Source organism: Harmonia axyridis, chromosome 5 (genome assembly GCF_914767665.1).
Source record: "Harmonia axyridis chromosome 5, icHarAxyr1.1, whole genome shotgun sequence".
Classification (NCBI taxonomy): Eukaryota; Metazoa; Arthropoda; class Insecta; order Coleoptera; family Coccinellidae; genus Harmonia; species Harmonia axyridis.
Window position 1 is genome coordinate 36,144,369 of NC_059505.1, and position 27,303 is coordinate 36,171,671.

At 35.9% G+C, this 27,303-nt stretch overlaps 1 protein-coding gene across 3 annotated transcripts; it reads right to left on the reverse strand.

The window, feature by feature from the left end:
• Positions 1-9,176: 9,176 nt before the first annotated feature.
• LOC123680155 lies at positions 9,177-25,326 on the reverse strand. 3 transcript variants are annotated; one of them, XM_045617920.1, is made up of 5 exons: positions 25,150-25,326; positions 15,736-16,006; positions 12,979-13,170; positions 12,517-12,888; positions 9,177-10,479 (listed from the first exon to the last, which is right to left on the reverse strand). In XM_045617920.1, exons 1-5 carry the CDS (start codon positions 25,159-25,161, stop codon positions 10,094-10,096), a joined length of 1,233 nt encoding a protein of 410 aa, XP_045473876.1. In that variant the 5' UTR covers positions 25,162-25,326; the 3' UTR covers positions 9,177-10,093. The 3 variants fall into 3 exon arrangements, with proteins under 3 accessions (XP_045473876.1, XP_045473875.1, XP_045473874.1); XM_045617919.1 differs by having other exon boundaries at positions 12,517-13,167; XM_045617918.1 differs by having other exon boundaries at positions 12,517-13,170.
• Between the last annotated feature and the right edge of the window lie 1,977 nt (positions 25,327-27,303).

Sequence of the window (27,303 nt, forward strand, 5' to 3'; positions counted from 1 at the left end):
AAATGGAAAAAAGAGACATCAGAGATATGATTTTCATAGAACTGAATAAGACCGCCAATTTCAGAACCGATGCACAAAATCTAAGTCAAATATACGCTAATTTATTGAACAGATATCGGGAATTCTATAACCCATAAATATGTTGACATATGACATCTGTGTGACAATCAAAATGTTGCTCATTCAACAGTTTGTGCTGACAGTGATTGGCAATTTTGGAATTGACTTATTAATATGTATGTTATTCAATTAACAAACTATTACTGTTAATTCCCAATATTCTCTGTACCCAAACAAATCAAATAAAAACAAAATGAATTTTCCCCCGAAATATGTTATTGGTTGCAATAATTAATTGTTTCACCACTATGGCTTCATCAGGCTACATTTTCTAACTGATGTCTGTCAAAAAATGAATTCTAATGAACACACAGTGGAGCGAAACAATTGTTGTTTCCGTCAAGTAAGGACTGAATCCATTGAATACCCAAACAAATCATTTTTATTCTACTAAATGAACTTGGTGAGCAAATATTTTAAACTTCGACTTTGTTACCTTTTATTCATTTCTTTATGAACTTACACTTATTTTGTTTTTTTTTTCTGTAGCTTTAATACAGTCTAAATGAAAACACGAAAAGTTGCTCTGTCTAAATTGGTCGTCTGTTTTCAATTGTCCTAACCCTGTAATTTGAACTTCAACAACTTGAACTTCAAGGACTTGGAAGTACCGAATATATTTCTATGGCACACACATACAACTATGTATTTTGATGGTAGAATATGCTAGATTATAGATTTTGAAAGCCACTTCTGTGATGTAAAAATAGGACTGCGCATGCAGATGTTGTATGGAAAAAAAATTGAAAAAATACAAATGTTAACATCATTATCTGGTAAACGAAACGTTTGCGAAGTCCTCTATGGAATGTCTTCTTGAAATCATACCTTTATTTTCATTGTATCTCCAATTCAGAAACACTCCGTATACCATGTTGAATTAGTAATTGACACATATTTCTCAAAGTTTTGATAATTTTACCCGTAATAGATATTTTTCCATGATCACCTACATTCCAAGATAAAATAACAGCAGATGACAATAAGGCAAATGTATTCTTAAAAAGAATAAGCGTTTGAGAGTCCTAACAGATAATATTCAATCAATTGGTCAGATATAAAACTTTAGTTTTGCTCCATACATTCATTATATAACCACGTTCGTTTCATGACTATGAGAATTATCTACGATGTGAAATTTTTATGTAATATTACCTAATAATTTTTATTACGAAACAAAATTGGCGTAGGTTCTCAAAGTCATTGAGTTGTTTCACAAAATCCAGGTAGTTGCATTGATAGCAAACATTTAAAACCAACAACTGAATTCTACCTATATGACTAGAAAAATATTTTCAGCATACTGAAAACGTATCTTCTAGGTCTAGTTCCAACAAACGAATCCATCTAGATACATTTTCCTATCAGAAAGATCAACATCATAGACCAGTACTGTACTCATGCTCCAAGGTTTGTTTCCACGAACGAAGAGATTGCATGCTTACCAACAGTGAAAAACGATTAACTCCCTTAACGGTATTTTCGAAAATTGCAACTTATCCCTCACGTTCTTAGAAACAGCACCTACTGTTACTTCCCTCTAGCAACTGGGTCACCCTTACAGCTGGCAAGGCATTAGCCCTGCCCTCAGCTGATCCAAAAAACCAACACGCTGGCAGTGTAATTAGATTTTTTTAGAACATACAAATAGCTTGTTTGTTTTCATCCATCGATTTGTCACTCTGGGGCAGTTTGCATCCATCATAACGGCTTAAATTTCAAACTACGCTGCTTTTTTTTCAACCAAGAGAGAAAATGTTGGAATTTTTTATTTTTAGGTTATGGATGAAATGTGGAAAAGTTTGGTAATCTGGTTTGAACGTAAATAGGAGTGAAAATCACTAATATGTGGAGAAACTTCTGTATTTACTCCAGCCTCGTTGTAAACGAGGCTACAACATTGATCAAATGAGGCTCAATCACCGATTGAACCAGATTGAAGTATTTAGAGGCAGTTCAAGGCTTGTTTGAGCAATTAAAGAATTTTCAGATCACTAATATCCAGTAGGTATAGCTTTAATTCAAGTAATTCTAACTTGAACAAAAGCCACTAGATAAGGAAAACTCATTTTTGTTTGTTCCGGTTAAATTTTTGTAAACAATTAAAGTTTCTCTTATAGAAAACTCCCTTCGTGCACTTAAGTACAGAGTGTTTCACATAAGCGGGTCACTGGATTTTGTGGCTTAACATTTGGTCGATATTAAAAAGTGACTCATCACTATGATAGTATTTTTCAAGGGCTATCCAAATATGTTATCGGAAAAGCTGTCCAACCAAGGTATGGAAAGTTATTGAGGAAAAACCATTTTTCAAAAAAATGATTTTTTTGCGAATTGACTGGTTTTCAAAATAAGAAGGTCTAGGGACAATGTCTCACCAATTTGAACTTCAGGTTTTCCAGAAAAGTGTAAATTTTTCCTTGCAAAATATACTTCATATTATTTTTCCATATTTTCTGAATGCCTAATCAATTCTGAATCCGAATATGTATATAAAGTGGTAGTTTTCGATTTATTTCAAGCAATTCCATTCAAAATCAACTTGAAAAAATTCAGATTTGATATTCGGAAAATACATATATCCATGTTGTCTGTGGTTGAATAAATATTTGATTTTCAAGTTTTTATTTTCGTCGATTATAATAAAAGTTGAAATATAAAGCATGAATTTTGATTCGAAGCTCTAAATATGTTTACTCTATCACTATCTCCAAAATAACACTTATTTCTTCAAGAGTAAACATATCGAGAGTTGTCAATGAAATTTCATGATTCATATTTCAGCTTCTATAATAATCGATAATGAGAACTTCAAAATTTGGCAATCAAATTTTTATAGAACCGTAGACAACATGGATATATTTTCCGAATATGAAATTTGAATTTTCTCAAGTTGATTTTGAATAGCATTGCTTGAAATAAATGAAAAACTACCACTATATTTACATATTCGGATTTTGAATCGATTGAGCAATCAGGAAATATGGAAAAATATTATGAAGTATATTTTGCAAGGAAAAATTTTCTGTTTTCGAGAAAACCGGAAGTTCAAATGAAGAAATAATTGGTGAGAAATTGACCCTAGGCCTCCTCATTATGCAAACCAGTCAAATTTGCAAAAAAAAATATTTTTGGAAAAATGGTTTTTCCACAATAACTTGCCATACTTTGGTTCGATAGTTTTTCCGATAACATATTTGGATAGCCCGTGAAAAATTCTATCACTGTGATGGGTCACTTCTTGCTCAAAGGATAAGCCACAAAATCCAGTGATCCGCTTACATGAAACACCCTGTACAATAAAACAACAACGATCCCAAATCTCAAAACAATGATAAAGGTACCGTTAAAAATCATTCCTACAGCGAATTGAAAGTTTTTCTCTTCTTCTAAAACCAAAAATTATGTAGCTAAGATACGAGCTTCTACATTTTCTCTCTCAGGTTCTCCAGGACCGTATTCGCCAAAATGACGTACCGCGAAAAACCACAGAGTGACAATGGAAAACGCACCTAACTAGCCTGCATCTAAACTGTGAAATCGATGCCCACCAAAGCATAGTGTAGGCGGTTTTCCCACCCTTAACAATATTTCAATAAATTTATTTATCTAATATAGACCTACAGTTCATTTCCATTCTCATGAAAAATAGCAATATTCCAGGTTGATTCAATTCTTCGAGTGGCCATCGTTTCGCAATTTCGCCAGCAGCTTGCAACGGCAATTTAGCACGCGAGAAACTTGAAGGAAAATCTGGAGCCCTTTTGTGTTTGTTGGGCATCGAGGGAGCTAATAAGTAGTGGAACACCTCTTAAATCTGCCCTCTTGCTTGGATTTTCAATTGTAGGAGGGCTTAAGTGAGGATGCTTCACAATCACAAAGGGGCCTTATCAATATGATCCCTTCGCCCTATTGAAGGCTTGGTCGGCAAGAAATATCAGTTTGAATATGCACTGTCTAATTTGGATATAGAGAGAGGTCTTTTCTTGTAGAAATAATATTTTTCTAACGAGTGCGATTTTCGTAGGATTTTCAGAATGAATAGCTACGATGTTTTTATCGATTCAAAACTATGAATAGAAACATCAGTTCTTCTCATACCGGTATATTATTCTCATCAATACAACAAAAATAAAATTTGCTCATTATAGGAGTTTTCCTCTTTGGCTTCTTTACAATTTATTGAATATCAACCAAATGATATCGATTCCAGGAGAAAACATTATTCATTGGAATATTCATATTCGAGGAAAATATGTGAATAGATCATACTTCTTATTTCGTTTCAAATGGAGACAAGTGACCGAAATCAAAGAAAAAATGGTAAATAGTATATTGTGCAACAAATGGGGAAAGTCCAACTTTTCTCGCGAGTGTTGAAGTTTGTGAGGCGAGTGCCGCAAACACACGAGCGAGAAAAGGACTTTCTCCACATGTTGCACACTATACTTTTCCTTCAACTGCACAAATTTCAATAATTCAAGTAATGGACTTGATTCAAATCAAAATGGACTTCGTTGACAGTATGTGCTAATTTATTGCGTTTCCATAGAAACGACTCAAAAGCCGAATTTCATTGGTCTCCCAAGCGAGGTGTGGGCAAAGTGAGAAATAATATTTCCCACAATATGAGCAATACATAGTTTTGAAATTGAGTAAGGTATGAAGAATACGCTACTTTTCATAGCAATTGTAGGAAAATTATAATTATATTAAAATACTAGTGTAGAAATTAGTCTTTAAAGATCTCTTACTATCTGAAACAACACTTATATAAGGTATTCCTAAAAGGAGGCACAAACGAAAGTGACAGATTCCTCGGATCATTTTTTGAAAAAAAATCCTAAAAACATGGGCTACCAAAAGCTTTGTTTTTAGATAAAGTATGTTAATGTTTGATTTATACAAGCTTTTTTTCTCATAGCACCTTTCCTTCATAGGATATTCAACTCAAATTTGGCACAGATATTCCAATTCAAAGTTTTTATCATGTGATTTACTATTTTTAATGCAAATGTACAAGGTCATATTTTTTCTGGAACAGTGCCTGCTTCTTTACTCCAGAACTTTTTTTGATGGACCACTGATAGTTTAGAAAAATGTAAAAAAAAACTTTGGTCCAGTACTACACTTTTTGGTGTCTTGAATTTTTGTTGTATGTGTTTCCGATTCCGAGAAAAAAATTCAAATAATTCTCTAATAATCCTCAGGAAAATGCAATTTATTATAGAGATCCAGTTAGTAAGCTGTGATGAATGAATGAATCAGTTTTAGTATTTATTCACCCAATCTGTAGTGAATCTTTATTAATCTCAATAAAGATTTGATAGACTGGTATAATCATAACAAAAAAGTAGGACAAGAAACACCTTGTAACTCTAAAACAAAGCGTTTGTGGTTTCATGTTTATAGGAGTTTTTTTCTTAAAGTTATCCAAGAAATCTCTCCTTTTTCTTTGTACCTCCAATTTAGGAACAGTCTGTATACCTACAGTTACCAGATTCTGTTTGATGATGAAACGAAAATTTCAAAACTTCTTCTCGAAGTAAATATCAGACCGATTTCCAAGAAATAGATATTTTTAGATAGAAAAAACCTCTCTGAAAATCACATATCACACAAAAAGATAATCATTTAAGAAATTAGTGCATTTCTGACTAAATGCAGGTACTATAAATTGTAATTCAACTTCGCAGTAATTTATTCTATAGGCAAAAGATGATAACTTTCTGCATTTTGCAGCCAATTTGTGTTGCAACAACTTGAAGTCAAAGTTTGCAATTGTCTCTAATGGAAGCAGCAGAGCAGAATTATTAATTACGTTTTATAACAATATCTTTGCAATTTCTGCAATAATAGATACGCGTCAAATTGTGAAACAAGACCACAAGCTCATCGAAATAATGAATAACATGAAGGCAGTGAATAAGTAGATATTTCCGAAAAAACTAACTGAATGAACACATATTACACAAAAACGCTTGCTGGGAAAACTAGAGAAACTGGGCCTGACATCGATCTCTTATCTTTTATCACAACATACCCTCTCTCTCTCTCTCATCTCAAAACGCAAGAAAGAACTGAAAGACAATTGAGCAATTATATACAGTATGTCGAACTCAAATCAAATATTTCGAAATGCTATAATATATATATTTGATCTTCCCTATGTATGATCTCTCTTAATCCTCTTAAAAATAATTAACTTTCTCACACTACATTCGTACCATACGTATATTCACATAGGTAATAATTATAAAAAGTATAAAGCAATAATGTCTGTAGTTAATTTTTTTTTCAAAAAGAGGCATTTCGAGAATCCGATTTGTCGACGACTGCAGCTAACGTCGTCGACGTATTTTTATTCCCTGTTTTTGAAATTTCATGGCAGTGACAAAATATTTTGTTCTTTCTAATAACTCGTTCTAAAACACTGTTACTAATTGCTTTTTCGCACTAAAAACTATTCAAACAACTCAGAATTCTAATCATTGTTTTTTTATTTGCTCTTAACTAGTGCTGTTCATGAAAAAAGAAGAAAACTAGTGATCTCCATCATTACCAATATGAAAAACAAAAGTTTTATTTATCATATTATCCAGCATAATCTTTTCATTCAATCTGTTAATAATTCTCAAAATTTATCATGGAATAAATTCAAATAGTTTTAAAACTGAAAGAAAAGGATGTTGGTTAGAAAAATTAGTCTGATTTACTTTACATGTTTTCTTTCCAAATTAAAATTTCAGTTTCAAATTTCATCAATCAAGTGAACGTAGGGAATGTAGAACAAGACAAAACAACTCTCGAAATCTCGAAATGCATCCAATACAATGGCCAACATTTATCTATAATGTTTCCTGGCATCAACCGGAAGTTAAAACTATTGGCACTTCTCCTCTTTAATGTAAAGATACAGATACCATTTCGATACAGTTCTGATTCTGTCATCTACACGAAAATGTCTAATTTGCTACTTAACAATTAGCTAAAATTTCAAGTGCAGCAAAGTTTTGTCATCAGTAACTTGGTTGTGTTTGAACTTCCGGCCGAAGAAATCGATTTAGGCGATACGTGGGCCAATTGAACTTGACCATTGGGAATATTCGGATTCAGGATTTCTGTGAAGACATGGACTCCCCGATCTTCCTTCCATACAGATCTATCACTTCCACAAAGCTCCCTCTTCAACCGACCTAACAGTTCAATTGACATTCCGATACGCTTGATCTACCGATTCAATTGAACTACTAGCTCAGCTAGTCGGTTAATTTGATCTACTGGTTCAATTGACCTACCAGTTCGATTGAACTACCGGTACGCTTGATCTACCGGCTCAATTGAACTACGAGTTCAATGAACTATCGACGTCGATTTATTTTATCTACTGTATGATCTACCGGTTCGATCTATCGGGAAGGAGAATCGGGTTGAACGTCTGATGTTGTTGAAGATTCGCTTAGAATTTGATTGATCCCAATCCGAATTTGGAAGTTGGCTTTCGAATGTCTCTATTACATTATGTGAAGGCAAAAACGGTTTCCTATCTATAGATAGCAGGATGGAGAGTGGGGGGACCAAACTTATATCTAGATAAACCTGCGTGGGCGCTGAGAATTGATTGTTTGTGGTCACTGCTCAGCGACCAGCAGTAATTTGACATAAATGACAGATTCCCTTACCGCCTAAATCTGTGGAAAAATCTTACAATACCACACCATCAGGATAAAGCTATAAACTTTGTATATTTCCTTTCATCTAAATATTTCATTTGATTGAAATTGCTTTTTCATCAACGACAAGGTTTACTTCTTTCTGCCTTCTTCTTCGTTATTGACAAGACAACAGAATCACATACGCTGTACATTGACGAGGTAATGCAAAATTCATTATTGCAATGTTTCACTTTGGAAATTGGAAGAATTGCTTTGGCGACAGATCATAAACCTATATCTACCGAAAATAGGTCCTTTGCGTTTTTTTTTAACAGTTTGGCACACAGAGGAAGATATGACCATGAACTAAGTTACGATTTTGGCACCACAAGTATTTTTGGCCACAAATATTTTAATTCAAAGTTTTGCTCAGAAATAATATGAGTAGCAACTGTTTTCAGAGGGGATATTCAGTTTATGATCAAAGTATCAGAGTAACCTTAATTGATTGTCATGTATTTTTATTGTTTCTCTTTCCATTTTCTTCGTTTCTTTTTAGAACGTTTGAAGAATATTTGAACTTTAGTTGTTATTATCACCTATCACTTATTCTTTATCGATTTCAGGGTGAAACTTCAACCACTAACATTATTTTTAAGGTTTTCTCTCCAATAATTTAATCAATTACTGAAACTACCTACATATTGGGGAAAATTGACTTCAATCATATGCATTTATGAAATCCTTCAGAAGTTTACTATATCGATTTCGATCTTTCATAGTTTTTGATAGACAGAGTCAAAATTATACCATTATATTTTCAGACTGAAGAAATAAAGATACATCAAACATTATATTCTCAAAAGTACTCTGCTACCATTTAAAATTTGTCGGTTTTGTGTTTATTGCTATAAAAAATTGATCATCCTGTACATTCCTACTTCACTATCAGATAAACTTCGGGAGGAGTTAACAATAAATGCGATGAAATTAAGTCAATTATCTTTGATATACAGGGTGTTAGTGAATAAGTGCAGAAAAACTTCAATTTTCTGAAAAAAAAAATGGTTCACTACGGAGATATTTCAAACTAAAAATCATTATTGAATTGCTCATTCAATTCATGACAAAAACCTCTTCGTAGGAGGCGCTGTTTCAATGCAAAAAAAAAACAACTGAATTTTAACACATCATCAAGAGCTACCTTATAAAAGATAATTTATAAAAAAAAAATACAAATACGTGCAAGATGTTTTATTTTGTTTCGCATAAAAAAGTCTCTAGAATTTTTTTGTCACAAATTGAATGAGGAAATCTTGAATGATTTTTAACCTGAAATATCTCAGTGCCGCACCATTTTTTATTTTAAAGAAATATATATTTACCGTACGCGTACCAAAGATGAACATAAAGTTTTCAATTGCATTTTAATAAATTTTCACAATAACTATTCATCAAATTCCATTTGAATATCTATCGGTTTCAGAGCAATAAGTGAATCATCGGTTTTTAAGAAAACCTTTGACGGAATACGAATCATTTGCGAATGAAAATTATTTAGTAAACTTTCCATTTTTTTTTCATGGAGAGTCACCCTCTGCTCTGAAGTTTGTTGCACTTATTCACTAACACCCTGAATATGGTTTTAACAGCGAGAAAACTTTGAAATTCACTACATAGCAGACAATTAATTAAAACGTATGAAATTGAAACATGTTATTCGCTAAGATCGCTCTATCATCGACAAACCTTCTTGTCGAGTCGCAAAAAGAACAGAAATACGAACAGTGAATTTTGTGTTACCAGATCTTCATTCTGCAATGATCCAGCATTGTGATAACACACCTATGAATTAATGTCAATTTGTTATAGTTCATAGTCTATTAGTTAAAGGAAAAATGGAAAATCGCCTTGTTTATACAAAACAGCACGACAATCGAACGACAGTCCGACGCTACAAGAACGCACCGAACTTCTTTTGTAAGTCACCATGGCCCGGACTCACACAACAACCATAAAAGCGAACAGTTTTGTTACCATTAACAAATTACGTCCAGGTTCAACATTATCCTACATAAAACAGGTGTGTATGTGTGAACAACCGTCTTTAGACTGTCTCAGTTCGCATGTAGGAAGACCAAAAACACGAATATTGGTAGGTTCGCCTCTTCGTCGGTCGACCGTCGTAGGCCACGAAGGGTCCCTTGTGGAACTCCGAAAAACGTCGACATGATCGCGATATGTGAATAAATACCACACCTGTATTATTATAGTCTTGATTTTTGTGCTTATGACAAAGAAAATGGCAGTCTGTAATCTCACAGCCGGTCCTCCTCCTCCTCCTCTTCCTCTGCCTCCTCCACAACCCCCTCGTTCTCCTCCTTGTAGCCGGGGTGCTCGGATATTGCGTAATAGTTGCCGTTGTAGATGACGCCCAGCTCCCTGAGGACGTCGCCGCGTATGGTCGCCTTTATAGTCCAATTGTAACAATCGTCACTTTCACTTTCGCGGTCTAGACGTTCCACATCCAGGATCTTCGAACTAAGTCTCTCTAAGATTATACCGATATCTTTGATGCTCAGGTGACGTTTCTGTTCTACACTAAGTTGATCGATTAACAGCAGGAACTTTTCTGAGGTGACGGCTTCGTCCTCCATCACGGTGTTCTCAGTTTCGCTTTCAGAACTCTCGTGTTCGGACTGCACTGGAATGGGGAAGCAAAAAAGGGGATATTAGTTGCAGGGCTAAGGCGCGCCGCCACTGGCTGTGCTTTTGATTTTAGATTGATGTAGAATGGTATAGGTTCCACAAAGAAATATTACGAGCTTTAATGAGTATATTGAGGCCATATCATAAAACTACCCTTAAACACTGGGTCCGCACGCGCCAGATGTTCAGGACCGTATTTTTGGAATTTTGCTTTCAGAACATTCAAATATAATAACTAACAAAGAAATTTCAACACCCAGAAGGGGTTGTTTTAAATTTTATTTTTTTTTGGTAAAACAGATAGTAGAGCAAGGAGTGAATGATTGCATCTTGAGGAAAAAAACACGAAGGTTTTTTCATGTAAACAATGTTTGTTACTCAAATATTGTAGAAGTTCTCTGCAAAATTTTAGTTTTACAACAAACCAGCTGTTCGAGGATATTCAAAGTCGATGTTTAATTATTGTTAAAATGCCTAGACCACGTGTACGCACAATTTATCGCAAGCTAAGAGAATTTGAAAGAGGTCGAATCATTGGTCTACGGGAGGCGGGGTTGTCATTTCGAGAAATCGCTAACCGTACGAATAAAATCCAACTACTGTTATGAGATGTTGTCAAGCTTGTTTTTAAAATGCCCAAAATCGAAGAAGAGTAGGCACCGGACGTCGAAGAGGCACAAATGAAGTTCAAGATCGACGTCTAAGACTTATGGCCATTAGAGACCGATTTGCGAAAACTCGATCTTTGGCTGATGAGTTGCTAAGAGAACAAAGCCATCCTGTAACTGCAGCATTATCGACCCCATCTTGTGTTACCTCTGACGGTTGAGCATCGCCGGCAACGATTCCAGCGGTGCAGAGAATGTATATATTGGAATGTGGAATGGCATCAGGTAGTCTTTTTTATGAATCTTGATTCTCTTTGGATGCAAATGATGGCCGAAGAAGGGTTAGACGACGTCGGGAAGAAAGACGTGAACCTCAGTTTGATGTTGACCGTCATGTACACCGGACTGTAGGCGTTATGGTATGAGATGCTATTGCACATGCAAGTACGTCACCTTAAGTCTTTATTCGAAGGTACATGACAGCGCTACGTTACCTACAAGAAATAGTGGAGCCATATGTTCTTCCTTAACTCAACCGGCTCGAGAATCCAATATTTCAGCAAGATAATGCCAGACCTCATGTTGCCAGAGTCATTTTGAACTTTTTTGAAGCGACCCATGTGAATCTTTCGCTATGGCCTCCCAGATCCCCTGGTCTTTCGCCCATAGAGCATGTTTGGGACATCATGGATAGAAGTCTTGGAAATTTACCTCAGCCCTCACGGACTTTGACGGCTCTTAGACATGAAGTACAGGTAGCTGGGGATAGTATCCCTCAAGAAGAAATAGACCATCTTATTGCATTAATGCCGAGACGTGTTGGGGAGTGTATAGATAATCGCGATGGGCAAACACATTAACAAATTTATTGAAAAAAAATGTAAACCCCTCGTATTTTTTCTCCAAATTTCAATCATTTACTCCTTGCTATACTATCTATGTTTTAGCAAAAAAAAAATTTTAATTTGAACAGCTCCTTCTGGGTGTTGCAGTTTCTTTGTCAGTTAGTATAACAATTATTTTCTATACATGCCCTTGTTCTTAGAAGTTACCTATCGATGAGGTTAGTGATCTTAAGCTTAAAATTAATAGAAGGCAAGTTTAGATGGAAACCAGAATGGATGAGAAGATATTTAAAAGAAACTAATTAAATTCGATTGAATAATACACATTTCATCATACGCATAAATTGCTTTGCATAAGTTGATTCTTTTTAAAAGCTAAATTGTTTGAACTACAAGCGTTTTGCCAACTTGCCCGTCAATATCAAAAATATAAGTCGTTACCAAACTCCATCAAGATACGTATGTGCACTGTTTACCGATACACCCTCAACTACAAACCATGCAGTGTTGCCGCTAGGCTCCGATTTTCCCTAGACCCACGGACAAAAACCCTAACACGAAAAACAGATTCCTACTTACCATTGTTCTTGTCATGCCCGCCGTTTCGGCCGCCACCTTCAACGTCTAAAAAACGCACGTGTCTAGAGGTCGGTGGTTGCGGAGAAGTCTGCTGTTGGGCGTCCTGGATCGGCGACGTCGCCACCGACTTGTGCACCGCAATCTTCCTGCCCTCCTCGTGCAGAGCGCAGCAGTGGAAGTCGCACTCAACCCCGTTGCTCTGAGGACTACCTGCGCGTGGCAGGTGCACATGGTGCGCGCACTCGGGGGTGTGCACGTGGATGGTGGCGCCCTCCAGCGAAGTGCCCTGTTTGGACAGCCTGTGCGCTGACCTGACGTCGTCGTGGTTTATCACAGTGATCTGGGGACTGGTATAGCGCACCTGCTGTGGACCTGGAACGTAGACGTCGTTGATGACAGTTTCTTTCTTCGGCAGGCCGTTCTGGCCGGCCGAGGTTTGGATGACGAGGGGCGGTCGCTTACTTGGAGAGAATTTCCCAGGGGCGGGCGAGGGGGCCTCCGAGGAAGCCCTGGAGGGACCAGATCGTTGGTCCCAGTGCAAAACGACGGTGACCCGGCCCTTGTTGTCCATGATCTTCCAGGAGGGCTGCTCATCGTGCAACTCGAGTGCGTGTATCGTTTCGCATACGATCTTTGGGATTGCGCTGATTGCTACTGAGGAGAAAGGTTGCCAAGCTTAGAGAAAGTGCTACGTTCTAAAGGGGCGGTTTTCGGTACGACCGTATCGGGTTTTGGATACAGGATTGGGGCAGAATGGATTCCACAATCCTTCATTTCGCTTAATGTCCTCCTTACCGGCTAGAGAGTCACTTTCAGTAGTCACCCTGCAGTGGCCAAATAAGCAGAGGGGATTTATTATAAAAGAGTTGAACGCTCTTATGGAAAACATAAAGAGCGTCAATTGAAAGAGTCTTCAAAATATTGTTCAGAACTATAAGGCTGGACCTACATTGAATCCAAACCGATCTGTCAACGTCGGAAGGAGAACAAACCACAAGTTTCAGATAAGAATTGAATAAACCGCCTTGGTATTTGTAAATCAAGTCACCATATAAGAGATAAGCAGATGTTTTGTTAGGTAGATGGCGTTATTGTGACTTTGTTGAGTATATTTGGATCTGAACGCTAAGGTAGTGGCGCCTTTGAAGTGATGTTGTGAGATGATTGATAGCTGTCAGCCTTTATTTTGTATTCGGTACTGGTAATTGATTACCTTCACTATTTTATGTATTTTTTTTTTACCTTTTTTACATTATTTAATTATTGAGTATTGTTTTGCTCCCTCAATTTTCCTGACTTATTATTAGAGGTGTACAGATGTTGTGTTGTGTGGTATATCTGGGAGAATAAACAGTTGAGAGTTTCGATCTTTTTTTTATTCCAACATCACTCGGTAGGTTGGTAATGTTGAAGGTAGTCTTATAGGCTATTTGTTGTAAAAATTGAGGTCGCATTTTGGCCCCACGTTGGGCGCCAAAATCCAACATCGTCAGATATCGAAAGTTGTTGGTTCAGAAAACCGGGACCAATGTAGGAATCTCCAGCAAGACCTTGTTGCTTGTTTTTCTTTTTCAAAGTCGGTCGTAATCTGTCCTCAACGGATTGGATCAGACCGAGAAAAAAATATCCAAAGTAGGTCCAGCCTAATGCAAATCTTAGACGACTCAGTCTTCATGATACGGGGACAAACAAAATTTTTATTATTTATAATTAAAAAATGGAACGCTGCTCAATAAGACATAGATGGCAACGCCAGTGCCATCTTCTTTCTTGTTAGTACTAAGCTTCGAAATATGCGTGTATAACATAGAGTTGAGTCTGGATCGAGGTATGGAAGGGTAAGTGACGCTACATTCATTGTTGTCTAAAAAATGGATGAAAACGAATATCGTGTATTGATGGAACACTGCTTTTCAAAGTAAAATTACTGTGGAAGGAAAGCATGGCCCTTCAGATTCTGATCCATGGACAACAATGGTTAAAATGTATCCAGTTATTACTGTTTTTCTGCAAACCTCAAATGTATGCTCCAGGGAAAGAAATTTGGCTCTAATAAAGAAGTATTTGCCGGGGTTAAAACCTATTTCGGAAGCTAGGACAAATCTTTCTACAGAAAAGGTATTGAAAAGGTAGAGGAGCATTGGAGTGCATGAATCATTCTTGAAGTATACTATGTTAACGAATAATGTGTTTTTAACGGTGAGTCCTAGAACTTATTGAGTGTCATATCAATTGTATCAATGCTCTTTGAAAATCTCAAAGTAAAAATTTGTCCATCTGTACAGCCGCCACTTCAAAACGCCAAAAAATGAACGATTGTCCAAAAAGTTATCATGTGAAGTGCATTCTGCCCCACCCTGTATATAGTTAGGTGTCTTTGGTAAGTTTATACTACCACCATGCATACTCACGTACTTTGGTCACTCGAAGAAATTTACATAGAATTCATTATCATTTACAGGAATTATTATATTAATGCTTGGTTTAATTCTGTAGTACATACAATAGCTTTCGGACACTTTATTCAATGATTTCGGGCCATCTGGGCCTTGTTCTGGGGATCAAGCTCATCTTTGGGTTTGTCTGTCACTTCTTATATTACCTTTAGTGATTGATTAAACCAATGATTTCCCAAGCAATCGAAGTACGTGAGTACATGGCAGATTTTTATGGTGTCTACAATTGACATCTTTTATTTCTTAATACTTATGAGATCTATTAGATCCAGTAACAATGTCCAATTACGAAATAGTTGAAGGAAAAATAATAATACTCCCTACCCCTGAAAAGTTCACACTTCACATTTGGGGTACAAATTATTTAGGCATAATTAAGAACCTCATTGTAACAATTGCAAACCCCATTGTGCTACTATTTACCCAATTGAGAATATCTTACGCTCGATCTTATGCCATTTTGTGACTATTAGATACCCCTTTTTGACTACTTCATACCCAATTATGACAACATCGTACCCAATTATGACATTATCGTACCCAATTATGACAACATCGTACCCAATTATGATAACATCGTACCCTATTATGATAACATCGTACCCTATGATGACAATACCGTACCCAATTATGACAACATCGTACCCAATTAGGACAGAATCGTACCCAATTATGACATCATACCCAATTTTGACAGAATCATACCCTATTGTGATCATTCACGTTTTATCGAAGTCTCACGATTCCTGGACTGCAAACGCACCTGCTTTAATGACATCAACGCCAGCGGGCAGCCACCGTTCCCCAGGTCTGAGCAGAAGGAGTACGGAGTTGGCGGGTAGGGTCCTAAAGTACTCCCCGTCCTCTACCTGGGTTCCGTCGCTCTCTAGAACTACCCTTACAGGCTCGCCCAACGATACTCCTAGCTTGTCTCTACCCCTCTGCACTAGCTCATCGAGACTGCCCACCACCAACCCCTTGCGAACGCTACGACGTCCGTCCCATAATTTGAAGGGTCTCTTTCCGCGGGACTCCTGAAAAAAAAGTTTTCATCAGTTTCAGAAATGTTATAATAGTCATCAAGCTAATAATAATAATTATAAAGCAAGAACAAGGCAATGCGGTCAATATGCAATTAAATTAGGATGTTGTGGCTCTTTGATAGCCCGACAGATGGCGTCGAAGGCTACGCAATACTCGGAAGAACGGCACCGCTTTGGACATAAACCCAATCGTTGTACGGCAAGTCACCACATTCTACTAATGAGTATGGTATGTATATGGAAAGGTTCATATGGTATGGTAGGAGTATATGGCAAGGATCACTGCATTGCTATACTAAAGATCTGATCATTGTCGGAATTGAACACTACAATCCACTGAGAGAAGGCGCATCTGGCCAAAAATGGAATACAGAAGAACATAGAGGAATGTGGTGTAGAAATAAATTCACTAAAACTCAACTTTTATCTCAATAACATCAGTTCACAGGCACATTCTTGAACAAAATGCAACCTTACACCAAATGACAGAGATGTCTATCTGACACCAAAAAATTCTACAGAGAATTTGGATATAGGGAAACTCCTCAAAAACAAACACATCAGTGAAATAGACGAAATACCCAATCTAATCAAACTTGCCCTACATGAAATAAGTGAACTCCAGTATCTAAAATGGCATCAAGGAGGTTACTTCCTTACTTGTAGAAGTCTCTTCTCCAAAGCAGTTTTTGCATTGGCTATGATACAAGGAGGTGTATTGGGGCCACCTGAACTATATTGCAGAGGGAGATGGAACATTAATTAACCACGTGAAAGACACCAATCTACTGGTAGGAGCAAAAAAAGAAAATACATTGATTTGAGCAGAAACCAACTTCTTCAATAAGATATACGAATGGCTACGAATCGAGTCTAAACGTTGGAAAAACAAACCTTCTAGTGTTCAATACCCACTGAAGTAATTCAAGTGTACCTACCAACATAACTTTAGAAAATAAGGGTGAGGGAGCTATTCATAGACTCATTCATGAATTTTTGAGCAAATTCAAGTAAGAAATGAGATAAATGTTGCCATCAGAACATCTAGAAAATACCTGAATGATCAATCATTCATGATAATATACTATGTAATTTTGAATTCAAACTTAAATAGGTATAAGATTATTTTCTGGAGAACTAAAAGAAATGCTTATAATATAGAAAATAAGGGAATAAGGGAAATGTTTAAGAGGAAGTATAATGAATTTTTCCGAGAACTTTATCAGCAAAATAATACCTTCACAGTTTATGGTTTTTTTACCTATACGAATGTATGTATATTATCAGTAATACTTATAACACAAGTACACAAAATGAAAATTTTTGCGTTTATAGATTGACTTTAATTGAAAAACACCCCGTATATAGTTGTATTTACCAAAAAGCATTAAGAGCATGATGTAAGTACATCCAAAATCGCAGTAATATTTTTTTTATTATAACAGTCGAGCCTTATGAACTGGGATATTTCTTTGATAACAGATCAGAAAGTTGACCACTAAATTGTATTTAGACACTATTCTATTTCAGATGAGGCGTTCATTCGAAGTAAAGAAATATTAATATTATCATTATTATAAATAAAATAGGTTCCTTCGCCATTTTGCAACACGATAAAAATTCAATTGGTTGGACTTAAGTGTCATAATCAAAATAAGTAAATGTCCATGCAAACTTGCAAAAGTTATGAGCCCATATTCAGTTTCGTCAGTTTTTTCAAAGAATAAAATACGATTTTTAAGAACCGCCCGCTTTACAACCTATATACAATTAACAACAACCAGTGTCAAGCTACAAAAAGCGTCGACAAATAAAAAAACTGAAAAATGTAAATTCTACCTGTCCTAACGAACATTCCGAACTATATGAATTCTCACTTATCACTTTTGACTGAAAATTAAATAGAAATAAGATAATGTTATTATAACGAACGCATTCACCATTTTGCAACATTATAAAGATTTGTGGTTGAAAATATGAAGCCATGATAACAATGATTAATACGACACTTTGTTGTTGAGAATTGAGAAACTCTGTTAGAGTCATATTCGAATACATAGACAAATTCTTGGCTCTGAAGAACTGATCCTTATGAACTAGGATATTTCTTTGATAACAGATTAGGAAGTTGACCACTGAATTTTTTAAGGCACTATATCATTTCAGCTGAGCCCCCTATTGAAATGAAAAAATATTAATATTATCATTATTAAAAATAAAATATGATCCTTCGCCATTTTGCAACAAAATTAAAATTCTGTTAGTTGTACAATTAACTAAAACCAGCCACATTCTATGGAAAACGCCGATGAAACAAAAAAAATGTATATTCCATCTTGTTCTTACTAACATTCTGAACTCTATGAATTTTTACTTCTTACTTTTGACTAAGAAATTAAATTGAAATAAGATAATGTCATTATTACTAACGCATTCACCATTTTGCAACATTATGAAGATTTATGGCTGGAAATATGATAATAACATGATAACAATGATTAATGCGACACTTGTTTGTTGAGAAACTCGGGTAGAGATTGATATCTTCATAAAATCAAAGGATATTCACATTGATACTTTTTTCGAACAATAAAAATTCACCAAAAAAAAATTTTTGTACTTGGACAAAAAATCTTGCATATCATTTTTTCCGAATAAATACGATTCTGAAAAATAACTTGCCGCCTGAAAATTGAATAGGAAAAAAGATATTGTTATAACAACGAACGCTCTCACAGGTTTTCAACATTATAAAAGATGTATTGTTTCGTTGAAAATACTAAGCCATGGTTATAATGAATAACTCGACACGTTTTTCATAGAAATGAAGAAACTCGAGGAGAATTGACACTGATGCTTTTTTTGAAAACTAAAGAGAAATACAAGAAAAAACTGTTAATATTTGAATACATAGATAAACTTTTGGCTCTGAAAAAATAATCCTTCATAAGCCCATCCCACTAACAACTATCAGATTCAATCTACGAAAAACACCCAAAAAACTAAAAAAAAAATATGGACAACGTGCATGTTCTACCTGCAACACACCCATGTTGGGGACACCGTCTCCTTAAACGCGGCACCAGTGCCTTCTCACCGAACACTCGTGTCCGACGTTCTCTAGAACCGATCCGGCCGGCCCACGCTCGTCAGCGTCCCAAAGCGACCTGAGATTCCTGACCTATCCACACCTACAAACCAGCCGCCCGTGCCGCGAGGATGCGCGGTTGCCACGTCCTCCCGATTTTCCCGAGAACCTTTGAATTTTTATCGGAGACTAACGGTTCTTTTTTTTTTTCGCTCCTCTATTAATTCCCGATAAGTCTGGACGAATTCGATGGTCCCGTTGGGGTCCAGGAGTTGGGACGATTCTCTGCCGTGCGGAGACGTCGGGTTCAACGGGCGCAGTGTTTGATAAGTGGGTCAGTGAACCTCATATCGGATGCCCTGATTTTCTGTTGGGGGGTGGAAATCTTCGCTAGGAATCGGCGTTTTCGGTTATTTCGCGGACTTCGGTTCGGCCGTGCCGGAGGAACTCCGAGGGGCAAGACAGGGGGTGTAACCTCTATGCGACCTATTCGCGTATTTTCAACTGTAGTATTCGTTATTTCGGAATGCAGTCGTATTGGGAGTTTTGGAACGCAGCCACTGTGCTTTTCTATGTTTCTGACAAGAGGGGAAACGTATAACTAACAAACTTTGCAGATAAGGATTCATCAAGCCAAGTATCTTGACATTTCAACCAACTACTTGACTTTGAAAATCAAGCTCGTTAAAAATTACATACTTGAGCTTGACCTTACTTGATTTTAGATATTTATTGCTTGACTTGATTCAAGCTACTTGATATTACTTGAGCTTGGTATGCATGCGTCGCACGGCATATATTTCTGCAATCTTGTGCGAGCTTAGATTAAATAAGAGGATTCCTCGAGCGCCGAGGGACTGAAGCATTCGCCAATGTGACTTTATTAGTAGTTTCTTACATTTCTATTAAATCTATTGGTAGATTTTAGCAATTTCAGAAATATCTTTCCAAACTTGAACAAAATGGTCAAGGATATTTTATCAATGCCAGCATCTTCAGCTCCTGTTGACAATTTTCCAGAGCTGCTCTTACAGTTACAGAAACCCGCAATAGGTTAGGCGACAAATCTATAAGATGCCTCATGTGTCTAAGATCCTGGATGGAAAATTATGAAATCAACCAAAGCCTGGAGGTTTCTCAATATTGAGAAATTTTGTTTTTTTTTAATTTTTCGTTTTGTTATGATTTATGGTGATTTAATTTATGTTTCTATTCCAAAAAAGTTGATATTTTCGGTTCTTTTATGAAACTGCTAGAAATCAAATATCTTGATATGACTCAAGTATTGATAAATAAATACTTGACTTGATTTGAGATTGAAAAACTACTACTCGACTTGAAATCATGTCAAGATCAAGCCAAGCCGTGAATCCCTATTTGCTGATGATACTAACTTCTTAGTTGAAGACAATGGCATAAATAAAAGCAAAATTAAATGCTGCCAACTTACGCATCCGCCCTAAAAAAGAACTAACAGGAAAAAAAATAAAATAATCTTATACAAGCAAGCGAAACCAAGAGAAAACAGAGATTAATATTAATGACCGAACTTTCGAGTTCTTTGGAATCATAATTAACGAGTTTCTTAAATGGTCAATATATATTGAATATACAGGGTGGTCCAGCTTAACTATTCTGAGTAATCAAGATGTGAAAAATCATTAATATGAAATACTATTGAAAGCATCGTTCTTTGGTGTTGTATAATTTTTCGAATGTGATGTAGAATAAGTTGTAGAATAGGATTCATAAAAATTTTTTGATTGTAGATCGCTTAGGTGATTTGTAGTATTTTAACTGTAATATTCGTTATTTCGGAATGCAGTTGTATTGGGATTTTTGGAACGCAGCCATAATGCTTTTCTATGTTTCTGACAAGAGGGGAGACGTAAAATGCATAAACTTTGCAGATGATAGTAACTTCTTATAACCTCATTTCCCCTCTGGCGCTCCTGCGATGACCAAACTTTGTATTATACAGTGTACGAAGTTGTACATTCACCTTATCTTCTTTCTCTTTGCGAAGTATATAAGTAGAGGGCAGCACTGTACGACGGTGGATTATTTTTTTCACAATATTATATTGTTAGCTTTTTGTAATGATTTTTTTTACGCATATTTTGAAAATGTACATACAGTGCTTTGTACATTGAACATATATCATCCATTCTTTTGTGAAAAACGAAAAGTTAAAAACTTTTTTTTCCATTCGCAAATCAAAAATATTGTCATTCTACAATGTCGATTATAGTTTGAAGAAATGATGTGAAAACCCCATGAAAATCGGTCGTTATAAAAGGAAAAATCCTTAGTTCCGTTTTGAACTGAGCAGTCACGTGGTGGTAATCCCTCTTAATGAGCGAGCTTTCGAATTCGTGGAAATCATAATCGTTGAGTTGCTATAGAATATTGGTCAATGCATATTGAATATACTTGGTCCAGTTTGAGGTGGAAAAAACAGAAGACGATAGACTATCAAAATCAATATGAATTCGTTTCATACAGAATATGCCAGAAACTCTTCATTTAAAAAGTTGAGGGCGTTCGACTAGAAAACGTTAAATGTATAAATTTTTGCCAAACGTGTGGAGATATTCGAATGAAATTTTTTAGACATCTATTTCCAGCTTGGTAGCAAGCTTCACGATAAAATCTATTTTTTTACTACCAGTGGCGTCCATACTAGTACGTGACATGTACGTCTTTGAGGAAAACATTGTTACGCCATAGCTTTTCTTGTAAATAAATAACAATTTCGAATTCCTGATTGAATTTTTAAGAGAATTAATTTGTTTCATTTTTCCTCAAATTCCGCCTATCATTAGAGGCATATTATATTGGAATACTAAATATTCGATGGGAGGCTTGAAAAGTCAAACAATTCAGCAACGGATATAAAAAACTCATACGTCAAATCAATTGATGTATCTATTAAGATATTTTCATTATTGTTATTAATATTATGAGTGTTTTTCCATCCTAACCAATGGTTTTCAGCTTTAGGAATGAAGAATACACAGATATTCTTTCCTTGTTCAATTACAAAATCAGATAATAAACTAGTTTTTGGTGGCTTCAGTTTTTGAACCAGTTTAATTCGTAAGGGTGTATATGTTTTTCTTAAGTTTCTCTTAATATTCACAAGTGAGTAAACGTTTTTGAAGCGTGTATCTTTTCATGATTAAATGGTATAACCTATTGCATATAAATTACATAAAGACTGTCAAACAGTGTTTTCAATATAACAATTTATAACCTTACACATATAAAGAAACTCTAGTATCTATGAATCACTTTTGAGATACGGAATAATTTTTTTATTTTCCTTTAACCTCGTATTATTCGGTTTCCTCTATAGTAAGTGATCTTGGAACTAAGTCTCGATAGTAATTTAAGAATGAACCACAAATGTAATTAAGTTTAAAGCTGGTGTTGCAAAATGGCGGAGGGGCTGGTGAAGAAAACTACTTGGGATTGCCAAAGAATCATTTGATGGACCATTTCGTTAATTCAGTTATTGATCGACTGGTTAACAGCCTTGTCATTATGTTATTTCAACACAGTTAGTCACAGTTATTGTGATTCATGTTATTTAATGTGCTATCATTACCTATTGCAAAATATGTGATTGGAGGAGATTTGCATTTTTAATTTTTTCATATATTTTTTCAAAAATTATGATTTAATTCAGAAATTCTTAACTCTGAAACTATTGGGCCTAAAACTTGATGAAAAATATTGTTTGAAGTATAATCGTCGTAACACACTTTTTGTAGTCAGTTTGATTTCTTGATTTTACTAAGACATCAAATTTAGAGTTCATAATTCGTATTTCCAAGATATGAAGAATGATCTATATTATATATACAAGAAGCTAACTATACATCTCTCAACACAATAAACCGCTTTTAAAAACTCTCTCTCTCTCGAAGGTGGATTTGAACTGAAAACCGTCGCAAAAGTTTTCAATAATTAAATGATTTTTTTTACATTTTTTTTTTTTTTTTTTTACTATCTTCGAATATCCTCACTTCTAAGTGGAGTCGAATGTAAGATTAGTAATTCGAATATTAATAACCTCGACAACGTTCAAGAAAAAATTCAACCTTCTGCAGTTACTTTTACGTTGTGAGGATCTCTGTGAAAACTGAATGAAAAAAATCAGTGTATTTGACACTGTATCAAACTTTATTCGTTGCTATACGCATGAAATTCGGTTTATAAATCATTTGATTAACTACTCTGTTTATAAATTAATTATCCATGAATTTTTGAGGCTGAACAACTGGAAAAATACCTTACCAAATCATTAAAACGATATTTGAGTCTTTATGATATTTAGCCTTTATGAAATTTGGAAATGAATTTCTATGATGTTGTGGAAAATAAAATTTTGACTAGGGCCTGCATGTAACATAACCTAACTCGCCCGAGTACTGTGCATCTTTAAGATATCACAGAGATCTGGGGTATTTGCATTCACCATTTATTAACGTTAAAGATGTGTGATTTTTCAGCAGCGCACTAACCAAAGTTGTGTAATTTTCAACATCAGTCTTCCTCTCTTATGGTTAGAAGTGTATTCTATTAATGATAAATGCTTCTCTTGCAATCAAGAAAAGTGAACACTGAATAAACCCGTAGAAGAACAAAATCTGCATTCATATTAAAAAGTGAAAACTGAATAAACCCGTAGAAGAACAAAATCTGCATTCATATTAAAAATATTCTATATTACTTCGATTGCACTGTTGTAGTACTAATTGAACTATTCTCGAAGTCCAAACTTAACATCACCTTTCTGTTAATAGTTCAAAAAACGTGTTAACTGACTCCCCCTTCACCTCAAAATGAAATTTCGTGATTAATATTTGATAATAAATCACCAGAACAAGTGTACAATAATAATAATTTGGTTGCAAAATGGCGAAGGTGTCGGGGGAGAAAACTGCTTGAGATTACAAAAACTTTGTTTGATGAGCCATTTAGTTCATCCTCACCAAATGTAATTCAGTTTTTAGATGGACTAGTAGCTATGGAGCCTTGCCAATTTCCAATTCAAACATAAAAAACCATTCAACTCTCAATTTTTTTCACTTTCATGAATTTGATAACAAGGTGAAATAAAAATGTAAAATATATAGGAGAATAATTTTATTTGATTGAAGATTCCACGTACAATGTCTCCAAAAATTTTCATCTACTCTCGTCAGATCTTCATCGTATCTAACCCAAATTGTATAGAGAATGAAAGCTTTTATCAACAATACGTTCATTTTGATGAAATAAAGACCCATTCTGATTTCTTCTCTTGAAATACTAGCATTCTTAACAACCATGCTTTCAAAACGAATTTCAAACACCCATCCTTCACAAATAGGTATAAGTCAAAGTACGAAGCTATAAATACGCAAAATTCTCAGAAAGGGTTACTTTCCGTGCAATGAATGAACTAAAACTTGCATCAAACGAAGACCACAGAAGATAAAAAGACCAAATCCTGCAACATCCGCCTACTACCGTTTTGACAGACGGTTACTTGTACGCAATGCTAATCGTTAACAAGCCATCAAAAGTTTATGAATGAAAACGCATCGTCCTTCCACAAATATACCTATTGAAGGCGTACCACATGCGATTTCATGCATAAGCACCCTTAAATTCAATATATCCGGTGGAGAAAACGGACACTTAACGTCTAAAACAATATTGGTGGTCTTAGAACCCAACCCACAAACGAGAGGCTGGAGTTTGAGCACAGAAATAAATAAATAAGCCGGCTACGTCTTTACGGTTTAGATCGACATCAACAAGTCGTGAAAAATTAGAAAAATCGTAGAGTTGAGCATTATTGTTGTTGGTTATGACGGGGTGTCACTTTTCGAAAGCTTCTACATGGAGTTAAGTATTCTACGAAAAGGGATATTTGTATTAAGTTGTAAGAATGCTTCAGGCTATACTATACGGGTTTTTGGGGGTCTAAAAGGGTTTGATTGCAGCAGGCTTAGGTGCTAGAACGTCGGTCTTAGAGCCCTAGCTGTCCTACCTCTCTTGCCATCACGGCATCTTCTATGGCGCGGCCAACTTAGAGCCGCATCGACGAACACTCGCACTACACCACAACATCACGTTTCGAAGGCCCCATCCGCCTCTTTTCGTCCATGCTGATCCAAAATGCAATCAAACTGCGATGACCCCTCAAAACAGCAACCCTGCGAACTGCCCGACTGACGCGCCACCTACTGTCATAGCACACTAGACGATCGATTCGGTTGGCGGAAGGTGCGGCGGTTTGTATCGGTCAGACGCGCATCTCTGTGTCGATGACGCATGCGTGGCCGGTCTCCGCCTTCTTACGCGACCAGCTACAGATTTCTGTGGGTGATGTTGCCGTTTCTATCGTTTTTTAGAGGGATCTACATCTTTTTTCTTCTGTGGTTCAGAGCTATTTCATTTCGTCATGATGTTGAAGAATGCGGCCATAAATTAAATTCTGTCCGTCCGTTAACAGTGTAAACTCTCAAACGCAGGGCCAGCGCGAGTTATTTTGGCGCCTCTGCTGAAAATGCATCAATAAAAACATGACCTTTCTCATAAAGATCGGTTTTCAAATAATTCCAAAACCAAGGTGTTTTTCGTCTTTCTAAAATACATAATGATTTTATCCCTCTTTCAATGGGGGCAATTCTGTTTATATTGGTTGGGCAGCCATGTGTTATTTATGATACAAACGGCTTAGTAAAGGCAGTTTTGAGATTTTTATTGCAGTTAATGTTGACAAACGCAGCAGAGCGGATACCTTGCGATGTTTTTAAGAATCAAGGATGAAATATTGGAAGACAGCCAGCTAACTGGACATTGTTGATGAGGTTATCTGAACCAGAAAAAAAATCAATATTCAATAATTCAATGATCTGTCCGCATTGAGGTTTTGCAAGTGACTATAAAATAAGAATTTAGTGATTGATGAGAAATTCCATATTGATCGCGTCATTTAAACTGTTGTTGTTTTGAACGAACAAATATATCTATATAATTTTGAGTAACATACGTAAACAATGGAAATCAACCTAGTAAGAAATTATAAGAAATGTGATACAGTAAGGCTTCAATCGAAGCATTGACCTCACATAGAAGCCACTATCGTGGTTAAGGGAGAAGAAGAAGAAGAAGATTGGGCTCACATATCATAGAATTTAAGATGGTATTGTAGTGCTAAAAGAAAACTTATTGAAATTGGTAAAAATAACAAGGTCTTTTAAGTCTGTTTTCCCGGACACTCGGGATCTAAAAGAAATGAAGAGGCCACGCACTTGCCAGAAAACGATAACAAGCTGCTTTTATCAGACCAGAACCTTTCGTGGTATAGGTAGATGTACCTACAGGGAAGAGTTTCAAGAGAAAGAAAAACACTCTGGCGGAATCTGCGAGATCTAAGAAGTATCTGGATCTTTGCAAGAATATGCTACACCTCCTCACTGGTTTCCTTACAGGGCATTACCGCCACAGAGGAAGCAGCTAATGAGTATGGGTCTAGCAGAAAAAGACGCGTGCAGATTCTATGGAGAGGAGGAAGAAACTCCGAATCATCTGGTGACGAATTGCCTTACCATCGCTAGCCAACGCAAAAAATATAATGCTTCGGACAAGAGACTTGTAGAAGTGAGGAAGTAACGTCCTTCAGGGCATTCCAGATATTAAAAAACTTTAGAACGCACAGAGCGAGCTGTAGACTACGACGGCCAATTTTGTCAAAAGGTTCGAACTTCAAAAATGAAATGTGACTTTTAAATACCTACTACAATTGATAATATTCAGATCTCTGTATGACATACATGCTTTGAGGACCATTCACCTTTGTTCTGCACTAAATCTTATCTTTTTGTCACTCCTCTAATATCTTCAATCTACTGCTATTCAAGATAATCTATAACTTTTCCCCGGATCTACTGTAATCAGGAAAAGCAATCTGGCAACACTGTTAAACTCCACACGATGACTGCTAAGAGCTATAGTTCGGTTTTTGGGGCACATGATGCGTGCGACAATCTGTCGAGGAGATTTCATTCTTCTTATATCAAAACGCCCATGTCGTTGATAAGTCTTAACACACAGTTATCTCTGGGATGTCTCTACCTTTAAGCACTTTACCTTTGAAGGCAACAAAAAAGAAATCTCAAATTATTAAAGATATAACATC